The sequence below is a fragment of the Balearica regulorum genome, chromosome 5 (assembly GCF_011004875.1).
Source record: "Balearica regulorum gibbericeps isolate bBalReg1 chromosome 5, bBalReg1.pri, whole genome shotgun sequence".
Classification (NCBI taxonomy): domain Eukaryota; kingdom Metazoa; phylum Chordata; class Aves; order Gruiformes; family Gruidae; genus Balearica; species Balearica regulorum.
The window spans coordinates 29,062,613-29,082,509 of NC_046188.1; the positions used below are offsets into that span (position 1 = coordinate 29,062,613).

General features: G+C 45.0%; 1 protein-coding gene across 2 annotated transcripts in view; it reads left to right on the plus strand.

The window, feature by feature from the left end:
• Nucleotides 1-13,018: 13,018 nt before the first annotated feature.
• The window catches only part of EGLN3 (egl-9 family hypoxia inducible factor 3), a 207,736-nt gene continuing 200,857 nt past the window's right edge, over nucleotides 13,019-19,897 (plus strand). For both annotated transcript variants that reach the window (XR_012835650.1, XM_075754007.1), the window contains exon 1: nucleotides 13,019-13,801. Coding sequence is in view for 1 of the 2 variants with exons in the window: in XM_075754007.1 (XP_075610122.1) it covers nucleotides 13,445-13,801 (357 nt within the window). In the remaining variant the exon portion in view is untranslated. The remainder of the gene's footprint in view (nucleotides 13,802-19,897) is intronic.

The following is a 19,897-nucleotide window of genomic DNA, read 5'->3' on the forward strand; positions in this document are numbered from 1 at the left end:
TCTCCTGCCTATTGTTATGGTTATCACTTACAATAAAAGGACATTGATTTACAAAACACTTGAACTTTATTAACGAGGTATTGTTGTGGGATGATGAAGTCAATTGAGAGCTCCATAGGAGGAAAAGGAGACTTGATGGAGTGTGATGTATGTATGGGCCAGTGCAATGGATTGCATGCCTTCAGCTCTGTAGCTCAGGGGCTATATTTCCTGTGGTTGTCAGCTATTCCCTACTATTGTTTCCAGTAGTTCTGTCTTGTGTTTCATTGTCTGGATTGTGTCCAGCTGCATGTCTTTCAGTACATCTCTGCCATTCCCAGAAGCATGGCCATACTAGATGATTGGAGCAGAAGTCCAGTTACTTACCATCCTCCTTGTGGCAGCAGTAGGTGAAAAGTCCATAATAATACTACTACACTTCTGGAGGGATGCTTTCCCAGGTATACCATCCTAACTTGCCACAGTCAACACCATAGGATTTCCTGCTTCTGTTGGTGTTTTGTTGGCCTCTGGACATAAGCTCACAAAATACACACTCACCACTCTTTTTTCCCTATGGTTCAAACATTCACCAGAAATTTTGCAGAGGTGTAGAAAGCTATTGCAGAAATTTGCTCCTTGAGGTCACAGGTGAACTGAAAAAACAAAGAACAGATAATTGTTCCTAGTCTTTTTATTTCCCCACTTAAAAACATATATTTAAACCTTAATTAAAGTCTTGAAGCAAACATTCCATTGAAGGCCTTGGGTGCTAAGTCTTTTTTTCCCTACTGTGCAAGATCAGCATCTTGTAAAACTTCTGGGAAAACTGAAGTAAAGGGGTAGGGAAGGGTAAGCAGAGGAAGCATTTAATGAAGGATGTTAAACTCTTCCAGACAGAATCCTTGAGGGAATATCTTTCAAGAGGAATCCCTAAGTGGCAGGAGACAAGCTGGGAAAATAAGCAGCCAATATCTTTTACAGCCTTCTGAGAAGGGCTGGTAGAATAATATGAGCGTTTTCCTTTCTTGCCACATTCAGTTTCTCCCTCTGTGCTATGCTAGCAAAGTGTTAAGCATCCTGTAAAATACTACCTTTAAATACATGAATGTTAAGAGGTTTCTATAGCTATAAGCCACGAGACTGAGCATGGCTACCTGCAGTGAGTTTTTAAAGGCTTCTGCCAAACCTCTCTGGCTCCCTCCCCTCCTCTGCCTCTCCCATGGTGGTTCATCACCATGTGTCTGCTCTGAGCAGACCCTCAGTGGCCGTGGCAAGCTCCTTAGAGCACCGTAACATCACAGTATAGGTGTTGCCGCTGCTTCCCATCCCCTAAATAAATACTGCCATTATACATTCTTCTTCTGCCACACGGCAAGATAGGCAGAACGTAACCTGAAATCTGTGTGACACAATCCGCTACTCCAGTCTGTGTCTCAGAAAAAAAGGTGGGTTTCTGACACACACACAAGACAAGTTTATGTATCTGTGACTGAGTTTGTAGCAGGAAAAAAAAGATCCTGTTATAGTTCAAAACCACATGTATTAGCTGGGTAATTTAATTTCTGTAAGCTATCTTAGATGTCTTTTCCCTTAGTTGCTTATATGTGCTTATCACATTTCATACCACACATTCATCCATATGACATAATGAGTGTGTTTTGTGTGCACCTATCATGTAATTTACTCCTCTACTTTTCTCTGTGATGGCATTACAGTAAATTAGTTTTGTCATACAAATACTGCATAATACACGTCATATGGTTTAAATAAGTTTTGTTAATGGATTGAATCACATGCTTTAAAAAGATCAACATATTATTGCGTACTATATCACTGAAGTGAAAATGCTGCCATCCCCAAGCACTGTCTTTTACTCTTGTGTTCAGCCTATGCTTTTGGCAATAATAAAGGTGCCTTTTGGGGTTATGTGAGGATAGAGGAGGCCACTCGCTGGAAAATAATGAACCGTTTTAAAAGAGGATTTTAGTGAGTTTGAGGAACCTTATGATCCATTTTCAGGAAACTGTTTTGGGTTTGGGTTTTTTTGGTTTTTTTTTTCTTTTTTTTTTTTTTTAGGTAGTGGAGGATCTGAAAAAAAGCTTGTCAGAGAGCAAATGGAAGATGATTTGGAAGCATGTGAATGAGCTGGAGGAAAGACAGGATCCCCACATTTTCACTCATACCTTCATTGGCTGGGAAGGTAGTGTCCAGAGATGCTCACTCAAAATTTAAGTACAGTAAACATTACTTTGAATTCAAGGTTATTGTTCAGGAATTTGACAGAGATTAGCGTGGATATCAAATGTGTAGCTGAGTTTCCCTTCTTGTGGAGAAATAAAAATTCAGGCATCTGAGTGAGATTTTGGGCTCTGTTTCTGTGTTAGGGTTGGACCTGGACCAATGCTGGGCTTTCAGACAATTTGTTGTACTTGTTCTTTGCCTCTCCATCCAAGACAATCCGTGGCTTCCTCTCTGCACCTTACTGACCACGTAGTTCATGTTCATCAACAGGGAATAGAAGTGGGAGTGTAGCAGCTCATAATATAAAAAGCCTTTTAATATCTTTGAATTATGGACAGTAGCATTCAAAACGTTTACCAGACACTTGACTGTTGAATGTGAGAAGACCTGCATTCAGATGGCTGTATCAGTGTAAGTAAGTCACCATTTCCACTGCTCCGATGTGGCCCGCTGGGAAGGGTTTGCACTGCTAGAAAGGGGCATGCCCAACTATCAGCAGGATGTGTCAGTGCCAGGTAGATATCGGCAAGGTGCACACGTGTCTCTACTAGAACAAAGTAAAATCTCACGGCGTAATTCCTGTGCTTAGACCAACGCTTCTGTCACGATTGCATCACTTTCTCAGCCGTGACCCTGTAAAGCAAACTTATTATTTTCCCTGATCTCTTTTAAGGCCTTTTGAAAATCACCGCAGATACCAAAGTACAAAATAATATATAGTTTAGCTATTATGCATCTAAATATACATGCACACAGAGACCCCAATCCCATCTAGGTTCTTTGCTTCTTAGTGCATAAGTTTACTTTCATCTGCACTAAAATGTGTGTTGTTGATACGAGACAGGTTAATGGGATGATCCACTTCTCTCTGTAAAATCAGCCTATCCTTATCATCAATGCTGTAACTACTCCTGGTCACATATTTAATAATACACATACACTCAGACAGCTTGTTGCTGGAATAGCAGCTTACTTATAAGATGATCTTTAAAATGTTGATTTATATTTTCTGTCTTTCATGGAAAAGGCACGGGAGTGTTTAACAGAAATGCTGAGAAAAAACCAAACATGAATCAATCCACTCTGTGATCAATAAATTATAATATATTGAGATTCTGGCCTCTAGAAAAGCAATAACTCTGCCAGAAGAAATATGTATGTTCTCCTCCTCAAGACTTTACTGAGGTCACATGCAAGACTTCAATGGGCTTTTCATCAGGCAGTTTGTTCTTACATTTAAAAGGCAGAGTAGCTCCTGGGATATAACATGGCCTTAAGGACTCCTGGGCCCCCAGGATAGACTCGTACCTAGAGCAAGCCTAAAAAATTCAGAGTAACCAACCTCTGAAATTAAAACGCAATGCGGCACAGATCTCTTCAGGTGATTCCTCACCCCCAAGCCAGAAGGCATAATCACAATCACGTAATTCCTCATTAAGTGAGGGTGCGGTCATTTGCTACAATCTTTGTTTGCAAAATATAAACAAGTTTTTCTTCCTTAGGGAAGAGAGAAAAGGAACAATTTTAAGGCTTTTTTTTTTTTTTTTTTTTTTTCTTATTCAGGTCTTAATGTCAGACCATTCAAAGCACAGCAGTGGAGATAAAAGCCCAGATGAAGTTTCCATTCTCCACCACACAATGGGGGAACAAGCTTAGTCATGGGTGTTCTCCTAGTATTTTTCTCTTCCTTCCATACACTCAGAAAAAAAAATATATTTTTCTCTGAAAATTGCTAAAGAATGAATCATGTAGAGGCTCACTTACCATAGTCACAAAGCCTTGAACATGTGCCTAGCTGCTCCAGTCTCTGGATATGGCAATTACCCAGTATCTGCTCAAATTATCTTAAGTCAAGGTAAGTCTTCACCGAAGATATTAGCTGCTCCCATCAGCTGTGGGCACCCACATTCCCAAAAGTGGTGTTGCTCTGTGATCTCCAGGCTTGACCTCCCTTGAGGTTGCTATTGAACCTCCACTGGGTTCTTGGCAGTAAACATCTACTTACCCTCTGACATGTAAATCCTCAGAAAGGTAATGAAGGAACTGCGAAGTGGGATCGATCTGTTTATTCAGTAAGAATGACATTTTGAACTACAATTTCTGTGCAGGAAAGGCAGCTCAAAAGACCTCTCATGGAAAAAAAGTTTATGTTGTGGGACAAAAATATCCTTCTTCAAAAGCAGATTATGGTCACCATGTCTAGGTGTTTTATTTGGACATGCCAGCACCCTCACACGCTAACATTTCATAGTGAAACAGACAGTGAAAGAAAGAATACCAAGCCTCTATGGACAGATGATGGAAAAAAGGAATTGAAGTCAATTAATCCATTGTGAGAATGAATTAGGAGTAACTGGCACCTTGCTTTGGCCACAAGATGAGTTGCAGGAGCATCAGCTTGTCTACCAAATGAATGCTTTAAAAGTATATGAATGAAATAATACATAAAATCAGCATTTTAAAGAAATTATGACCTCTTTTGGTTGTAATACTTTGCATTATTTTGCTTTTATAACTAATTAGGCAAGACATTCCACAAGGTCTTTCTCTGTTAAAACCCCCTTATCTAGCAGTTAAATCACCATATTGTGCCTGCAACACACAAATTCCTTTTCAGTTTTCCCATAGGACATTGTAAATCACAATACAAAAAATAATTTCAGCACTTATGAGAAAAGGTATTGACAGTATATTTTTTTCCTACAATATTTTAAAATCCTCTTAAGAGGCTGCTTTTTCTACCCACGACATGAAGTCTTGGATTTTGTTTTCTGCACTGCCTTCTGAAAGGTTCACTGGGGAAAGATACCACTGGCTAGGTGGAAACAGGAAAGTATGTTTGAAAAGGCAGATTTTAATTACAAGTGGTGGGTTGTTTTGTTTTGTTTTTCTGAAGTGCATGTGGTTTGTGAAAGGTGACATCGTTTGGCCAGCAAAGAGAGTGGGAAACCCATGCCAGAGATGGTAAAGCCCTGTCCACCCTATTCAAACACCAGGGCAAGGATTTTGAGGTTTAAGAGGAATAGCGTAGCATTTACCCAACATGTGCTGAAAGCTGTGCAAGTGTGATTGATGGCTACTGTGAATTCTGCTGTTAACTTTTAACTTATGATAATGACCTAATAACATTGATTTTTGTCGCTATTGTGTGGCTGGATAGCTTACTATCAGCTCTTGAGGCAGAAAAAAAGATTAAAAGAAGAAAAAAAATTGCTTATCAGAAACTCACATGTGTGAACAAGAGGTAGCCACCAACAAGATTCTCCAAAATGCATGACTGTCAAGATCTTAATTAAACTTTATTTACAAAAAAAAAGCAAGTCATATTTTAAATTGAACGAAGTGTATGACCTGCCGTGAGGGTGTTTGGAACTGTGTACAGGACAAACTGACTGCAGCTTTGTTTTAAGCATGGCACTGCAACTATTTATATGTGTAAATATTAATTTTATAACTTGATATGAACATGTATCTTACATTTTATGCAGTCGAAGTAATACTCAGACAGTACTTGCTCAGAATAGTACCTGGCAAACATCTTACAAAATAGATGAATTTTATTAGAAACATTAATTTAAGAGAGGAAAACAAATCTTTGATAGAAGTTTTATCAGCAAGCCATTCAGAAGAGAATTTAGGGGACAGTACTTTCATGGTTCTGCATTAGGAGGAAAAATTGCTTTATTTAGATATGGTAAGTAAGTGATCAATTCTGCATGCTATGATTAGGAGGATAGCTCTAGTAATTATATATACAATAAGATGTCCAAGTCCATGAACATCTGTTCCTAATCATCAAACTCAGAATACAGAAAAAGCTTACATTTGTATTTGTTTTGTATCAGAGAAACCCAAATCAGAAATGTTTTATTGTGATCATTTTGCAAAAACATCTAGTCTATTTTAAATATTTAAATATAATCATTTTTAAAAAGCAAAAAATATATGCAATAACATATTATGGAATTCCAGAAAATAACCAAAAAAATCTTTATGATAGAGATAAGCATTTGGATAGGTGGAGGTACCATATTATTTATGGCCAGGCTATACACAACATGTATAATCAGTATTTGTTAGATTATTTTTTTTTAACAGAATAATTATACTGGTTCAACTACTGGTGTGGATATAATTACAGCAATATGAATGTGTCTTATATTTGATAGGATTTAGTCCCCTTCCAATGCAAAGAAAAGTCTGTATACTAGTATAAAGTACATATACACCTTTGTAGATATATAAATGCACTACTACTTGTAGGATAGAAAAGAAAGGGCAGAAATACACTGCTTTAATTATCTTAAGTAATCTAGAGGAAGACATTTTGACTTCTTCAAAATGTCAAAAAAGTTCAAAAAAGTTCAAAAAAGTTCTTGTTTTCTGTTTGTTTCTTTAACTTGGATCATGCAGTATTCTAAAGACAAAGTGGAGGACCGTAATTCCTGAGAGATAAGGCTTGAGAGTTAAAATGTATACTCACTGAGCCCTTCAAAAATTTTCCAGTAGTAGGTAGGTACTTCCTAAATAAAAAGACAAGGAGATGAAATAAGAAAGCAATTTCAGCACTTACCCATATTGAAGACAATGTTTTTGTAGCCGTATCGATCAGAAAGTTGTGAGAAGAACCAAAATTCTGATTTTCTTTCCTTATAAGGTCTTGTGCTGTTCTCTGTTTCAGCATCTTAAAAAACCCCACCAAAACAAAAAAACAGACACCACCTCCCCCCCCCCCTCAACAAACCAGTCCAGACAACTTTACTGTCTTACTGGCATTTTGGCAGGACAGTGACTGCTGAAAGCCAATGGTAATTTTCACTGCCAGCTAGAGATTTCCCAGAAATGAAGTTTGCCTGTACTGATAATTGCACAGTGGAGGCTTTAATTATAAAATCCAGATAATAAACTATTGCACATTCATTGACTGATAGAACTTGAAAAGTGGAAAATCTGATCGCTAAAATTGTTGATCCCCAAAGATTCTCTTTTAATTTCTTTTTTTAGAAAAGGGATTTTTTTGTTTACATCATATACTTATTTCTTGTTTTCCTTGGAAGCTGTGGGAGAACTAGAAGTGTGAAAACTCAACAACTGCAAACCCAGCAGGGAAGATATTTTAAACATTCTATTTCTGGCTTTCTTCTTCTTCATGTATATTGATGTTAAATGACCACTTAATGTCTTAAGAAAGAAAAGACAGAGGAAAGATTTCAAAGCCTGATCCTTTCAGTAGAAATCTCGTTAATGTTGAGATCTTTGATTTCTGGTCTGTCAAAATTTTTGTTTCTGAGGGCTCTCTCACTCAAAATCCTTGGCAATGCAGCTAAGTCAGCTATGGCTGCAGCCTTCTGATCGGTGGATTATTACTTTCCTAGACAGATTCTCTGTTTTATTCCAACACATCATTTTGGGCAGACTTATTTCTCTGTTGTTGAGATTTACTGTTTAATCCCAGCAACACTAAGACACACTTGGTAGCAAAGGATATGGTTTCTGGGGAGGAGTATCATCTGTTTAAAAAGGAAATCAGTTTTAAGGTAATCAAAATGTTATTTATGGTAATTTTCTATTTCCTTTCAAATACAAGTACTTGCCCTAGATATAGTTCTTAGCTTAGCACTCCAAATCAAAAAGGTAAGACAAACCTCTCTCTAAAACATGGAAATATATGTATGGATATCTGTACAGTCAGATTCTTAAAAAGATGTTAACAACTTAAAAAATCATTGAATCTTTGTTTTACAAAGGTATTATACAAGCGAAGTTTACTGCTCTGCCTTGTTTGCACTATTTACTTGCCATGTTGAACTTCTCTGTTTACATAATGAAAGTCTCAATAGTTGCTTTTTTTTCCTCATAGCCAAACTTACTTCCAAGTTTTTGATAGTATGATAGTTGATAGCCATAAAATTAACTGCCAAGTGCTACATTGTCAGATCATCGGGCATTAATTGCATTTATTATGCAACTTTGCTCCACTTGCAGTCTGCTCTCTTGCTAGCTCCCTGCAGGGCAGTTTTGAACACCCACGGCTCTTCAGAGAGCTGACGGCGTGCCACAAACATCCATTCCTCCAGAAGAGATGCACAACAGGCCAGTAAAAACTGCAAGTTTAAGGTTTGGCATATCTCAGGGACTGCTGGAACAAGATAAGGGCACTTAATCCCATCAGGAAACTGGAATCTCACTTCCCAAAGGGCTATTTTTACACTTAGAAAGCTTTAGAAAAACTTTGAGAAAACACTCAATTGTCACTGATGCTAGCCCAATTCCCTTAGTGCTAACAACATTTATAGTGCTGTTTTTTCCCAAGACTAGGGTTTGGAAGATACTGGTGCATCAGTAAACGCATGTTCACAGCCTACTACAAACAAGGCAATCTTTAGCAGATGTCAAGCTGAGTCAAAGCCTGCCCTGAAGTTTTATCACGTTAACTAACTTTGAACCCTAGTGCGGGTCAGATGACTGTGGCAGCGAAGGAAAGCGAGGACTGAGCTATCAAACCTTCAGCCCTGCCCAAAGAGGTCAGTCCTGATGGTTCCCATCCTTCCATAGGTCTCATGGGCCCTGACCTGACAATTCAACTCTCTGGCCTGGCAGACAATGACTCTTCCTTTATTGTTTTGCTCAGGGTTGCTTTTCTGCCACCTTAGCAGACAGCATCGGCTGTGGAGGAGTCCAAAATATGCCAAAGCAAGTGCAAAAAGGGGGCGTGGGGGAAAAGCCGCTGAACAAGTTGCTAGATCAGCTCAAGCCATGACATGTACCTTTGCCCTCACACCAGCTTTCAGTATGACATAATATTAAGGGTGCTGACAAAGGAGCTCTGCAAGTCTCACTGTTGCAGTCGGAGGAGACTTCAAACATGGCTGCTTTGCCACTCCACCGGGATTTGCTGCCTCCATAGCAGGCAGGGGACCGGCGCAGGTGCCGATGCCTCAGCTGCTTCCATGTCAAGCTAAGTCCCCGGTGAAGGTGGGTTTAAGGCTCTGGGCTTTGCATTTTTGAAGCGGCTGAGGCAAAAACACATGTTCCCCTCTGTCAGCCCTGCAGAGGAGAGGCCGAAACCTCCAGCAGAGGGGTGGGAAGGGCAGGTGGGGTTAGTGACCTCCTAAGCAGTCAAGGCAAGCTTTGCTAGCGGTACTGTGTCATCCCCGTACAAACAGTCCTGCTCCTCGGCGAGAGGGGTTGGTATAGCCATACCAACAGCATCACAAAACTTCCTTCTGTAGGCAGGGCTTCAATTAGCGTCTAACTACATCATGAGATGTCAACACTTCATCACATTGTGAGGTATTAAAAATACTATTTTTCAGTTCTCACTGATATAAAGAATACTCTTGTCCTCCTCCCTTTCTCTCTCTGGGGCCTTTGTAATTCAGCTCTTGGCACTGACGTAGCCTGACTTTCCAAAAAGAAGAATCTGAAAACAAGACTCAAAATGTTTAAAACTCTCTGCTCTGAGAAGTGTGAAGAAGTTCATCTGTAAAATCTGCTGTCAAAAAACTACATTAGCACGTAACAAGGTATCCAGGCTTTACTGATGCTTACCAATTGATCTTGTTCTCTAAACCAAACCTCCTTAAAATCTTCTGCCAGAGTGCCTGGTTTAGTCTACTGAACTCTATTATGTACCACGGAGGCAGGTGTAAGCAACAGATACATAGGACTCAAAAGAGTTCTGAAAATAAGATTCTAGAATGGAAAATAGGAAAATACAGAATTAAGTTTCTACAGTGTAAGGATAAACAGAGCTTTACATGGCAGAGGGATAGCTCATATATAATTGCGTGATGTAGGATTTTTAATTAAAATGTGGTGACGCCTTTCATGCCTGTGATACGCAGTACTGTAAACAAACTTTGTGCTTGTCCAAAAGTGCAGGTGACATTGTGAATTGCCTTATTTCATACCTTCATGCCTTTATTTGTGACCTGTGCAACACTGTTGTGTTGTACATGCTACCATAGCTTGCTTTGAGGAGCTGTGGAGTGGTCACAAGAAGCGCTCGGGAAGCTTCAATGTCTGGTCCTGCGCCGGCTCTGCTATTCCCCTGGGTAGTCCTTGTGCAGGATAGTATATATCGAGAACTGCTTTGCCTCTTGTATTGGTAAGTTGATGACTTCACTTGGGAGTTACTGCAGTCGCAGCCCAGCATCTCTCCACTCAGTTTGGTACCCCGAAGGGGAATGAGAGAGCTCTTGCAGAGTGCCTGTGGGCTAGGCAAGAATTGGCCCTTCCTCGCTGATGATGAAGGTGTGTGATAGAGATTGTGATTGCTTAGGTTGGAAACTCTTTTCTCATGCATACAGGTTGCACCCAGCATAGTCTCCATATCATTACGCTGGAATGAGTTTGTAACCTAAGCAATCACAATCTTTATCGTACACCTTCAGCATCATCATACTTCCCACAAAAGTCAGGAGGGGCAAACAGACGAAGTAAAATAGCATCAGTAAATAAAAATAAATAAAATCCCTACTCTAGGGGCTTGTTTCTCCTGGTGTTTTATCTTCACGTGGAAAAGTAATGTATCTGCTACTGTGAATGCTAGAGGTGTGAAAAACACATCATGCTTCAAGGGAACAAGCACATTGTCCACCAGAAAACCTGATTTGCCAACAAAGGGCAGCAGATGCCCTCCTAAGGAAAACAGGTCTTATCAATGATTGTGGAATCAAAGTATTTACAACTCTCTGAACATCACTCTGCAAGTGGGGCTGTGGACGCAGCTTTCTAAGACACATCTCCAACTCTCTAAGGTGGCTTTTCCTGATGCAGATCTGCCTAACTCATAATTTCAAACTCTCAAAAGGAGAAAAATAGAGCTGAAATTACCAACTTCAGCTACAGCCAGAAGATATCTCTCTCAGCCCTCGACTTGCCACAGTGGCAGCATTACATTTGATAAAAAAGCTAGATGTTCAGGGTCTGCAAATACTTGATTCTGGCACAGGACCGTGCGCACGCATGTATACGTAAACAAGAAAGAGGGGGGAAAAATCCAAGAAAAATCAAAGGATTTTGGCACACCATGGCTTTTACCTGACAAAAATGTATGAACAATACAACAATGCAGCAATAATTTTTCCTAATGTATCAAAATTTCGTAACATTGACATTTTGCCGTTGAATTAATCTTGCATCCCTTGCTGATTGTTAGCTTACCATGCCTGACTGATTTTTCAGATAATCATTAAGGGATTAATAAGATTCAGAATTATATGTTATTAATTATAACCACACTTTATTGTGAAGTGTGTACCTAAATCAAATAAAGCCCTTTGACAATCCTTATCTCACCGCATAGGAATTTATCTGATGTAAAAGTCTTGCTTGGCTCTCGACGGAGCTGTCAGGGAGTAAGTGCAGAGGACCAGACCCGTGCTTCGTGCTATGCACTGGGGGGTGGATACTGCTGGATTCGTGGAGAACAAACGTGGGATACGTGACCCGCTCCTGCCATGTGTCCGGGCCTGGAGCTGGCAGCTCAAGCAGCATCAGCAACACGGCTTGTAATCCTGGCAGCATTCGCGACTTGAAGGGCAAGAAAATAACCGGCCTTTTTTGGGGGTGAAGCGTGCCGGGTTCCAGCTGAAATCCACGTAACTCCCGTGCCGTGGCACGTCCTCCCCGCCCCGGCCACACGCACACACGCACCCCGCGTCCTGCGGGGATCCCGGGCGGCCGCTGAGCCGCGGTGGGGGTGCTGGGGGGAGGGCGCGGGTACCGCGGCACGCGTGGGGCAGCTCCGGTCCCCGCCGCGCGGGATGGGTGCTCTCGTCGCACGGGGTGGCAAAATCAGAGGGGAAGGTGATGTCGGTAACTCCACTGACACCGAGTCAGGCACGGACGGCTCGGCCCGCAAGGCTTCCCGCCGGGCTCGGCCGCAGCCTGCGTCTACTCCGCGATGCTTGTTTGCTTTAGTTTTGGTTTCTGCGGAGGTTTTGTTTGTTTGTTTAGCAAACCCTGGGCGTGTTGGGTGTTGCGAGCGGAGCCGAGTGGTTATTTACTTTTTTGCTTTTCATGAGGCACCTTTGATTGAATGCGTGTCGTTCGGTCGGGGACAGACTGAAGAGCGACAGCGGGATCCTATTTCGCGGCCGGCCGGTGCAGGGCCAGCGTTACCGAAAAACGGGTCCGCCGGGGAAAGGCGCGTTTTCGTTTGGAAGCGAGGAGCGAAGTTTGTCACGGTTTGACTCAAGTTGTCCCAGCGCTGCGCGAAGGCGCTGACAGTCCCGGAGGTGTTTCCTGCCGGCAGAACCAAACAACCTGGCGGGGGTAAATAATTAAGGGAAGTACTGGTTTATTATATAAACTTACAAAAAAATAGTGCATTCCTCGCCCAGAATGTACCTGCCGCCTAATGAAACGCTTCCGCCTGGTGCTGAAACTGCCAGTGCAGGAGCCGGACGTAAGAGGCGGCAGGGGAACTCCGCGGGCGAGGGGGGGGGGGGGGGCGGGCACTTGCAAACCTCGCTCGGACTAGTCCAGGAGCCCCAGCCCGGCGGAGCGGGGCGAGGCGGGGTGCCGGTGCCGCCCGGGACGGCTCGGCGGTGCCGGGGAGGGGCCGAAGCGGCGCCGACATGCCAGGGGAGAATTCCTCAATGGCGCTGGCCACGCCTACTCCCCTGGGAGGCGGGGCTTGCGGGATCGCCGGCTCCGCCCACCACGCGCACGTGTGGAAGTCCCCGCAGCTTGTTCCCCGAGGGCTGGTCAACGCCCCGCGGCAGCCGATTGGCTGTCTGGGATGTAGTGGGCGGGGAGTGGGTGGGGCAAGCCGCCCCGCGCCGTGCCGCGCCGTGCAGTGCCGGGCGGGCTCCACCCACGTGCGGCGGTGCCTCGCGAGCGGGCGGCGGGGCGAGCACACATCCCGCACGTAGCCGGCGTATTAATCAGCGCGGGGCCATCTGCCGCCTCGGCCCATAACCCGGGCGGGGGTTACCGGGCGCGGTTCCCACACGGCCCCGGGGGGTCCGGTACGGTGCCTTGGGCGGCGGCAGCGGCAGCAGCAGCAGCGTGGGGCTCCGGCAGCACCGCCGCCCCCGCGTTGCCGGAGCGCAGCGCAACCCAACCCGCCGCGGCGAAAAGTTTTGCTTTGCCTCGCCTCGCCTGGCCCCGCGCCGCGGCGGAGCCCCTGCCCGGCTCGGCCTGGAGCCGGCGGGCATCGCCTCCCGACGCGGGCGCCGGCAGGGCAGCGGCGCGCCCGTCCCCTAGCGCCATGCCGCTGGGGCACATCATGAGGCTCGACCTGGAGAGAATCGCCCTGGAGTACGTCGTGCCATGCTTGCACGACATCGGCTTCTGCTACCTGGACAACTTCCTGGGGGAGGTGGTGGGGGACTGCGTGCTGGAGCGGGTGAAGCGGATGCACCGCGACGGGGAGCTGGCCGACGGGCAGCTGGCCGGCCCCAGCCGCGGCGTCGCCAAGCGGCACCTCCGCGGCGACCAGATCAAGTGGATCGGGGGCACGGAGGAGGGCTGCGAGGCCATCAACTTCCTCCTCACGCTGATAGACCGGCTGGTGATGTACTGCGGGAGCCGGCTCGGCAAGTACTACGTGAAGGAGCGATCCAAGGTAAGGGGCCGCGGGGCCCCGGCTCCCGGCCGGACCGGCCCGCCTCGCAGCTCTCGGTGGGACCTGGTGGAAAGTTTACACAGGCTGGCCCCGCTCCGCGGCGCGTCCCCGCGGTCCGCAGATGCCCGTGGATTAGGCGGCCCCGCTGGGCTGTGCGCTCAGCACCGCTCCGGGTGGCGGAGGCGCCGTGGGCTGCCCCGGGGATGCCCGTGCCGGGCAGCCGCTCGCCAGCCCTTGCCGGGGGCGGGCAGGTGCGGAGATCTCTCTCGCTCAAAACGCGGCGGCGGCGGCGGCAGCGGGGCTGCCCGCTGCGGGTCCCTGGCCCCGCCGGGGCCGGCAGCGCTCCGGGGCCGCTCACCGCGGTGCCCCGTGCTGGGTCTTCGCCGGGCTCCTCGGTTGCCGGAGCCCGGCCAGGCCCTTGCCTGTACCGCCGTGTGCCATCGGGGATCACGTCGCAGCCGACCGGGGGCGGGGCGGGGGGGGCCGCTTCTCGGCGGCGGGGCCGGAGCCCGGCTGCACCCCGCGGCTGGCCGCTGCTCGGCCCAGCTGCGGAGAGCCGGGACCGCCAACGCGGGGAGCACCCCGCCAAAAATGCCTAGCCTTGACCGTGCCTTTCCTTTGGAGGCTTGCTTCAGGTGAAGGGAAAAGCTCCCTACCCCCTCCCCGCGCACGTACGCGGCTGGATCCGATTCTTTGGTTGGTTGCGTCCGTGTGATAGTGTCACCCAAAGTAGTTTCGATGGTCCAACTCAGGCCGGTGTTACACAGCTGAAGGGGTTATCGTTATTGCACTGGGTATGTGGCACAAAATAAGGGATGCTCTGTTTGAGCACAGCAAACTTTTTTGTTTTGAAGGGGAGAGTTATTTTTTTCTAGGTTTTCTTGCTGAGAAACGGAGAGGACGCTTGTCTTACAGGCTTCTTTCTCAATGAAGTTTATTTGCACTTGCAATGTCACTACTTCAGTTTGGGATAACTTGGCTTTTCTTTCCTTGTCTGTTTTGCTGTGGCAAAGTGGACGGGCTTGGAACTAAGTTTGCTTCGCTGTCCCAAATGCTGAAAATATCCCCATTTCTTTATTTCTGACTTGAACACTATAATATATAGCATGTTTTCAAAAACATCCACTTCTTTTAGAGTTATGCCAGAAAGAGAAACTATGAAACTTAAAAAAAAAAATATTACAAAAGTGAAAACTTAGGCATTTCTTTTGGTCCTAACTTGCACTGAACTAAGGGAATGTGTGAGTAGTGCTGAGATTTTTTTTTCTTCGCAGAAAATGAAGAAAACAGCATGGTGATGTTTACCAGTTGCTTGGGAACACTTTAAAACCTGTGCATGCACCCCCCTGCACAGTTCCACACAGTGGTAGGAGTAATAGAAAGTTGAAACATTGCTCCTGTGCTTAGCTCCACTGAATTACTGATCACCAGCTCAGTTAAAGCTTGGGTAGATTTGGTTTAAAATGTGAGTAGACTGGATTTCACTTATTCCTGGTGGGAGCCTGGTGTTAGGAGGTATAAATAACCATTCTGCTTTAGCATGCCTTTAAGGTCATCCTAGTTCTTTCTAGCTGACTTCTGTTTGTCTGACTACCGCTGAAAGTGCATTGCTGGCCACCTGGAGGGGAAAAACCAGGGGCTTGCTTACATTAAAGTTGGACTGGAGTGAAAGGAGGTGGTCCAGCATTTGTACACTGGCTGGGAAGAAGGGGCTTTTGGGGAGTCACCTTGGGTTGTAGAGATGATTATAAAACTGCATTGTGGTGTTCTTCTTGCAGTCATTTTTGTACAAATAGTACTTTTGGCCTTTGTGCTTTAGTGTGGAAGGTGTCAGGCTCCAAACAGGGCATGGAAGTGCTATACGACAGTCCAGGACTGAAAGGGGGACTTACTATCGTTTGTGAAACTAAATGCAGAAGAACTTCCATCAGAAATTAATAGTAACCAATCCCCTTATTATTATAATAAGTACCATGAATATGTGAGGCCCTAGAATAGCAGATGCATTCTGTAACCGAGATGTGGGACACCTTCAGCAGGAAGATTATTCCTGTGACTAACCAACTGACTACAGTGCATGCAGGTTCCCACGTCACCTATAGACATTTCCCTTCCACCATTAAAGCTGCCTGTTTTGCTTATCTTCTAAAGTCTTGTGAATGCATACACAAAAATCTCAAATTTAAATTCAGTGTATTTTTATTTTATCTGCTAGATCATACAAAGAAATGGATGCCCAGAAAACTTCTATGGCTTAACATTTGAAGGGGTGTGGGGTGTTTCTGAGCAACTGGACCAGAACTTCTTAGCTGGACATTTGCTATTATAATTTATTGTTTTGGGATATAGGTGGTAGATGTGGGGCTAAGAGCCCGGAGCAATTTTTTTAAGGTGTAAGCCTTTTGCTACATGGTAACTCCTCTTATCATGGAAATGAATCTATGTAATATCAGCCTCATCATTCTTTAGAGGTTTATGCTTTTAAAACAATATTATGACTTCAATCTTCAGCCTAAGTATTGAAAGAGAGGGAGAGGTTTGCTTAGTAAATGACCTTCTGTCAGCTTACTGTCCGCTTAGTGCGATGTGCTTCATGTTTGGGTTTTTTTGTAGCTATACAAACATGAGAAGATAAGAATTATTTTGTCCAATAAAGGAAGCTTTCCTTGTAGCTACATGGGAGAAATGAGTCAGGATTTTGCTGTTTCCAAATGACTTCCACCAGTATTACAAGAAAGTTAAGATTGCACCAAAGAGAATGGATGGAAGTACAATTTTACGAGGGTACTGGATACACTTAAGAGCTGTTGGTTGACCTTTGAGGGCTGATAATGCAATGTAACCTTTCATCTTTGCAGACCAGTGATCCAAATCAGTCTTTGGAATAAGTAATTTTTAAAAATATTAGCTGACGTGGTTAAATGATCAAAATAACCAGATAATATTCTTCTAAAGAACTCTTCTGTTGACAGACCCAGTGCGCTGCTTGTTGGCCTCTCCATTCTCCTAGACTAGAGTTTCCATTTTCTAGTGAAATAATACCACGGTTCCCCTTTTGTAATAGGTAAATAGCTAAGGATCTCACCAAGGCATTGAGTCTTCTCCTCAGTGTGAGAAGATTCACATCCTTGTGCAGAGGGACCCTCTCGCCTGAGGACAAAGGTCAGTCTGGGTTTGAGGACCTGTCTCCACTCTGCTGGAGCTTTGACACTTGGTGGAGAAAAGCTGGTGGGTGGTTTGGGCTGGGAGGTGAGGCCACAGCTTGGTCTCCATGGCCAGTGACCTGGAGGTCAGGTGGTGCACTGGGGACCATGGGTGAAAGGGCGATGTGCTGCAGCTTCTGAGTCCTCAGGTCCCAAAGTCCCTTCTTGGGGTTAATTGGGGTTTGTGGGGGCTTGAGGGGATGGTGGAGATGATGCTGCCTGGAAAAAAAAAAAAAATATTGAGCCCACTTGCAAATGACTGTTGCTGGGGTGCAGAGGTAGCACAAGGGCCTGCCATGGACTGTAAAATTTTCCAGGGGGCAATTACAAAATTTTGTAGGCAGTGAAATGGTCTGCCCTTTAGAAAAATTACCCCTGTATCATAAATAAATCAAAGCAACAGCGTTAATAAACCACTCCTTAAAACAAGACAGGAAAGTACTCCAGAAGAGAAGCCATTTGAGAAATTTCTCCTTCAAGACATAAGAAAGGAATTTTTTTTCGAAGTTATAAGCTGCAGAGGTGCCAGGTGCTGTGGAGTTTGGGATACCCATCCCTTTGGCAGCCTCAGATGCTGCAGAGCCTGGGGAGCCCTGGGCCTTGGAAGTCCCTCCTGTGGGGAGGCAGTGGATGGGGGCTGGCAGGAACCGGGTCAGCTGGCCGGTGTGCCAAAAAGCTTTGTTCGCAGTGGGATGCCTGGGTAGCTTGTCTGCTGCTGAGAGGCTGTGGCTATTCCCCCTTTCACGGTTTGCCTCAGCTGGAGCAGGGCAGCTCTCCCCGTGGTCCGGCAGGGTCCCAGAGGGATGCGGTTGGCGCCTGCTGCCCTGGGCCACCTCAGCTGAATCAACACTTGACGTGCCACCAGCAGGCTGTGTTACCCCTCACAGGTGAGGGATGGAAGGTACTTTGAACTGGCGTGGCTGCGCTCTCTGTGGACTCTGCACCCCGGTCCTGACAGCAGCATGTTCCACTGAGTCACTGGTACCCTCTTGCATGCCATCATGAGTTGAAATCCGTGTCAGGGCTGCCTTTGGGGACCTTGAGCTCATCTTGTGCGTGCTGGACACCAGTGAGCCCCGCTGGTTAGAAAATAAGGCAAGAAGTCGTAATCCTAAGGGCTGACCTGTGTTGAAGGAAGCCCATGACTGATGTTTTTAGCTCAGAACCCAACTGCTCACATTCAGTGTCAAGTATATGGCCCAAAGTTTTGTTTTTTTTTTTTTAAAAAAGTGTTTTCAATATGAGATTAGTTAATACAGAAGTTTCTGTGGGATGTGAACCCTCTTAAAAATCTCTGTGGGCCTTTCACGTTTTTTATGGGATGTTTTCTGCATCCTCTGCTTGTAGTCATGACACGTCTGTGCTCACCCCACCCTGGTGGGCCCTCTCTGACTGTCGCAGGAGAAGCAGGTCTGTTGTGGTGGCACCTGATGGCTAGCCAGTGTTTGCTGAAAACCAGAGTGGGTCTTTCTGCCTACCACACGATGGGGCGTTCTTAGGTTTTGAAACATGGTCTGTCTAGCACGTTGTTACCAAGATTTCTGTTCCTGAGGATTGAAGAAATGCATGAAAGGTCACAGGCTTGGGTTGAGTGGTTTTACCAAGTCCCTTGTAACTCAGGTAAGCAGGTGAGATATTTTTGCATTTACGTATGAAGAAAGAAAAGTTCTGTTCTATAGCATTCAAATTCTATTCTTTGCAATTAAAACACAGAATGAAATGCTGCATTTTCTGATTTGAGGTGTGTGTTTTAGGAGCTATAGAGCTGAAGAGCAATACTGCCTATAGAAATATACTGGTTTATTATATGTTACAAAGGATTTTTGATACTTGCGTAGCAGCATGCTTTGCAATTAGTTTACAATGGGAGGTCTGATGAATACCACCATCCAGAAGAAATATGCATAATTTTTCTTTCTTCTAATCAAATGCACATGTTCTGGCATAACGGGTAAGTTCAAATCTGTTCTTCTGGCTGGCTGCCGGCAGAGTCCAGAGCCACTGGAACTGCAAATACAACAGACAAGTCATTTTATGATATCAGACTGAGGAATTCAGCATTGGCACAGATCCTAGAGTGGTTGCTTTGGCTTGGTGTCAAAGCTGATGTTTATATCTGTGTTTGTCAAGCAAGATTAGTTAGCCTGGTTAATTATACACAGGAATGTATAATTTTTACTTGACAATCAGAGCATTAAATGAGTATAAACCTGGGCATATTAGTTCTTGTTTTCGTTCTTCATCGAATTATCCTCAATGACTTTCTGAAACTTTCAAAAGATACTTCTCTGAAAGAGGCACTCTGAGAATCTTTCAGATTGCTTCACTCAGCAGGGACAGGGTATTGCAGAAATGGGTCAGTATTTTACAGGCAGCGATGCACATTATCTTTAGGTGGGGTCAGAAGCGTGGGTACCCTCTGTGGAATGGTGTTTGAGCTCATACTTGGGCACTGAAGTTACAAGCAACTTGAATTTGGTACCTGTTATGTACCATCACTCTTAAGAACCTGACTGTAGCACCCTGGTAGACTTATTCCATGGTAGGCAGTGGAAACAATGTGCTGTCTTCAGTGTGTGTTACACACAGTCTAATAAAACTCTGGAGTTACACAATGATGGCAAAGCAGTGTGAAGTTTTCCACAATCTGTCCCATACTGGTAGTGCGTGTTCCTCAGTACCTTCTTACCCATTGCCATGACTGCTCTGGTACCAGTCCTGCCCAGCACCGCTACATCAGCTCTTAAAGCCGGAGACTTGCAGTGGTAGCCCTGCCGGTGTGCCTGCCAATATTCCTATTACTTGCAAGCCCTAAGTAAATACGTGCCTCTCGGTTTGTTTTTTGTATGAGGGCTCATTGCTCATTAAATATCAGTGTAAACCTTCCACAGCC